Here is a 3,944-nt window from a genome sequence, read left to right as displayed (position 1 = left end):
CTTCTTCAGTTCTTCCTACACTCCTTTACACCACGGGTGGGTGGCGATCACGGCATCGCAGAACCACAGTACGTGACTCCAGGGTGGCGGCCACGAAATCATCAGTAGGGACTAGCAACGCCCTAACCGAATTTTGTTCTTTCTTTTTTCTGTTTGTTTTACTTGAATGTAAGCACCCTGAGCTCCGCTTCCAGGTGGACATTTACTTAGCGATACAGAAAGTCCATTTGGTAGTGGAGAGGGGCGCAACACAGTATGTTATTGGTATTTTATTTAATTGTATAATGTACGCAATAGACGATGGTGACCGTGGGAGAAGCAATGCTCAGCAGCAGTTCCTCCCTCGGTTCTCGATAACAAGGGAAAAAAGGCATAGATATCATTCCTCACAAATCTCTTTACATACAAAATTAACATCTCTATTGAACTCGTATCTCTTGTTAGTTTCAAATTCTCGTTACGAGTGACCTAATAATAATAATTATAGGTACTGTACATACTGCACCGTTTTTATTTTTATTCTTGATGACCTTAAAAAAAACTTCAGTATTTTATCACCTAGCGACGAGCACATTTATAAGCTAACAACAATTATGGGTATCATGTTTTAATACATTATTCAAACAGACGTTCACACGAGCTACGACACAAAATTAATTACACAGTCGGTTCGAGAACGCGAACGAATCCGATAATACACGTAGACATAAAAATACATATCTTGGTACAAATCACGTGAACGAATCCAATTACACACGACTGACATCATGGGCCGGAAGATATTAGGTTGCGACCCCATAGCCAGATTCGTGATACCCGGGAGTAATGACCCAATCGGAGAAGAATGCTGCAAGGTTACTAAATTTGATGTGGACCATACGGTCTTGGATTGTATGGACGGCGCGAAACCCCTCAAGAGTGTCCGGATGATGGGCTGCTTTTTAGAACCTCGCTCGGTCGAAGGGTACATAATGGACAAGAAAATTCTTGATTACACTAACTCAGGATCTAGGAGTCCAGGGCCCGCGGCTTACTGCGTGAAGACTACGATCGGACCACGAGCCACCGATCCGTCGATTGAAAAGAACCCCGCGTACTCATTCCCGGGTAAAAAATCCAAAAACGTAAGTGATGAATACCTCCGGCAAGATGTAATTATAAAACGAATAATATAATGATCTATACACAGCATACTAATATTAACTGCACGCTCCTCAAAAAAATTAATGAAACAAACAAATAACCATGTAATGTTCGATAGAAAGTTTAGCACTAAACGTTTTTTTAACAAAAAATAGTTTTTCGCGAGGTAAAACCTAACGTTGCAACGTGTCTTGGAATTTTGTGATAATTACTAGAATATGTCAACGGTTTATAGAGGAGAAAATTATTTGTGTTAAAATGTTTTTAAAAATTCGATAATTTAATTTACTAGTTTTTAATAATAAATTGAACATTTTTTTTTATAAATTACCGAAAAAAAATGATTTGATCTAGGGAACAAAAAATTGGCACAATTAGCAATATTAATAATCAGATATTAATAGATAATATTCTCCTTTAATTATCTATGCCAATTTAGTTATTTTGGTATTATTAAAACATCTAAATTCATTACAAATCACGGTTTTTTATCGTCCTCTTAATTGCTTTGGTTTTATATAGTCAATTTTTATGGAGTGTTGAGTAGAATTAACCACCATCCGTATTCATTAACATAACAAATATGATTTGATTGTGTAAATTTAATGTATTTTCCATTACAATTTTAAGAAGACGCTTTATACATGTGTTGTGTCCGTTTTAAAAAAGTAAAACATATGGCAACAACTGTTTTACCCGGGTAAAAGTTACTCGGGTCTCGGGCTGAAGTTAAAGCTAAGTAACCAAATGTTCACACTATAAAGAAGAGAATGTCAACTATGAATCGTTGTTTTCATTTTTTCGACATCAGACATAAAAAAAAAGTTATTCTGGTTTGTAAAACTCAAAAATAATGCATTTTTTAATAACTAGAACTTTTTTCGTATTTGTGGTATTGAAAAATTAAAATCAATATTTTCCCTTTTCTAGTGATAAAATTTGGTTGCTTAACTGGACCATAGCATGAGTGGCTCTTGCTCATGTGAAACAATTTTTGTTATGTTATACATTTGTAAGACGGAGACAATGTAGACTATGTAGTCACACATGAGGGTGTAGCATCCTCATATATTTTATCCTGCAACTTTGAAATATTTCCATTGCAGTTTTGACACATATTAACACAATTATATCCAATCTTAAAAAATAACTATATACTAATAACTATTTTTTTGTTTTCAACACAGTTGTGTGCGTTGGGCCCTGGACCAGCGTACAACACTATCGGACTGACTCGTGATGGTCGTCACCGAGTCCCGGGTGGGCCGTTTGGTATGCGTCCCTCTGGCTCCGGGTTGGCCTGCACCCCCAGCCCCGCCGAATACTGCATAAAGTCGGGGCTTTCGAATGCCGGCCATCGGATAGGGCCAAGGCCTGCAGCGCGGACCGGCGAGCGGTACTGCGGCCCGGCGCCGAACGCGTACTTGCCGTCGTGCAGGGACTGTGGGCTGAAAACGAGTCTTGGACAGCGGTTCAAGGCTCGCAAGGTGTGTCCAACGCCTGGTCCCGGCCAATACGAGCTACCACCGGCTGATCTGTACCTACCAGGTCGGTTCTCGACCGGCAGAACAATTGGCAAACGGTTGTTCCGGGGCTGTCCGCAAGTGACACCGGGCCCCGGTGCGTACGATGGAAAAGAACCGAAGTGCTGCACCAGGTTCTCGTTTGGAGCTAAGATAAAGGACACGGTGCCTGTGTTCAGTGTCACAGCTGACAACCAACACTTCCGATGTTAAACGCCGCCTGAACCAAAACACTTATCGTCTTGATTGATCATTACACAGCCATTATTACGATAGAAATAGATTGTTTTTTAAAAAAAAATACTACATTATACACCAAATTTTAACACTATTTAATAATTTGTTTCCTGAATATGTTAAATTTCTACCTGATAAAAATAGACGGTATTAAATTTAAGGAAAATATTTTAATTAACATTCAAAATTGTGCCAAGTATTCCGTCGAATTTGTACACAATTAATTTATATCATAGAAATCAAATTTAACACATCCATTACAGTGACTGTCTATGTACCAAATATATAGCAGAGCGTACTTACTCACCTTTTTTAAAAATTATAAATGTTCAACAATTCAGTAAGCATATTAATTACGCTCCAATTTAAATTTAAATGAACCTAGCGTCACATATGGACGGAGTTCCAAAATGATACAGCCCTACAGGTTTTAAAATTTAAAATTATATGCGCAATATTACAATAATATATTATGTTTCTATATTCATAGGTATATTATTGTCCAAGTGATCATTACTTCTTTAAGACTTATTAAATGTATTTTTTTTAAATTAACTTTTTATCTGAAGATGAGTCAAGTCATAGTATTTGTTAACTTAATTTAAACTTAATTGATGCATTTGAAATGTCTATTAATTTTGCTTTTAATTTAATTGCAAAAAAAAAATATTTAGCTTAACTGAGTAAAAAAATCATTAACTTGCCCAGCCTCGTATTTATGTAGGTACTTATAATGTGTTATTCAAATATTAGTAACGGTCGATGAATACATAATTAACTTATAAACTTTTTTCATGTTCTTTAATAACAATTTTGAAAGCAGCAACTATTATGTACGATCTAAGTCAGTTGGCCAAAACGCAAAAATTAATTTACTCAAACCCCGCCAGGTATAGGAATCATAGAAATGCGCGATATTGATGTTTACAAACTTAATACCATTAACGAGATATTTACTACATGATATATTACTGCCAAAACAGTTTTATCTGTCATGTGAACACTTAATCATGGAAAAAATTAGTGCTCCAAAGTTTCACA

At 36.4% G+C, this 3,944-nt stretch overlaps 1 protein-coding gene across 1 annotated transcript; it reads left to right on the top strand.

Moving 5' to 3' along the window:
• The first annotated feature begins 767 nt into the window (after positions 1–767).
• LOC111040713 (outer dense fiber protein 3-like) lies at positions 768–3,091 on the top strand. The gene is made up of 2 exons (XM_022324715.1): positions 768–1,124; positions 2,331–3,091. Exons 1-2 carry the CDS (start codon positions 768–770, stop codon positions 2,877–2,879), a joined length of 906 nt encoding a protein of 301 aa, XP_022180407.1. The 3' UTR covers positions 2,880–3,091.
• Positions 3,092–3,944: the final 853 nt, after the last annotated feature.

The sequence above is a fragment of the Myzus persicae genome, unplaced genomic scaffold (genome assembly GCF_001856785.1).
Source record: "Myzus persicae strain clone G006 unplaced genomic scaffold, MPER_G0061.0, whole genome shotgun sequence".
Taxonomy (NCBI): Eukaryota; Metazoa; Arthropoda; class Insecta; order Hemiptera; family Aphididae; genus Myzus; species Myzus persicae.
The sequence above is the reverse complement of the archived record's forward strand: the minus strand, read 5'-3'. Positions and strand labels throughout refer to the sequence as shown.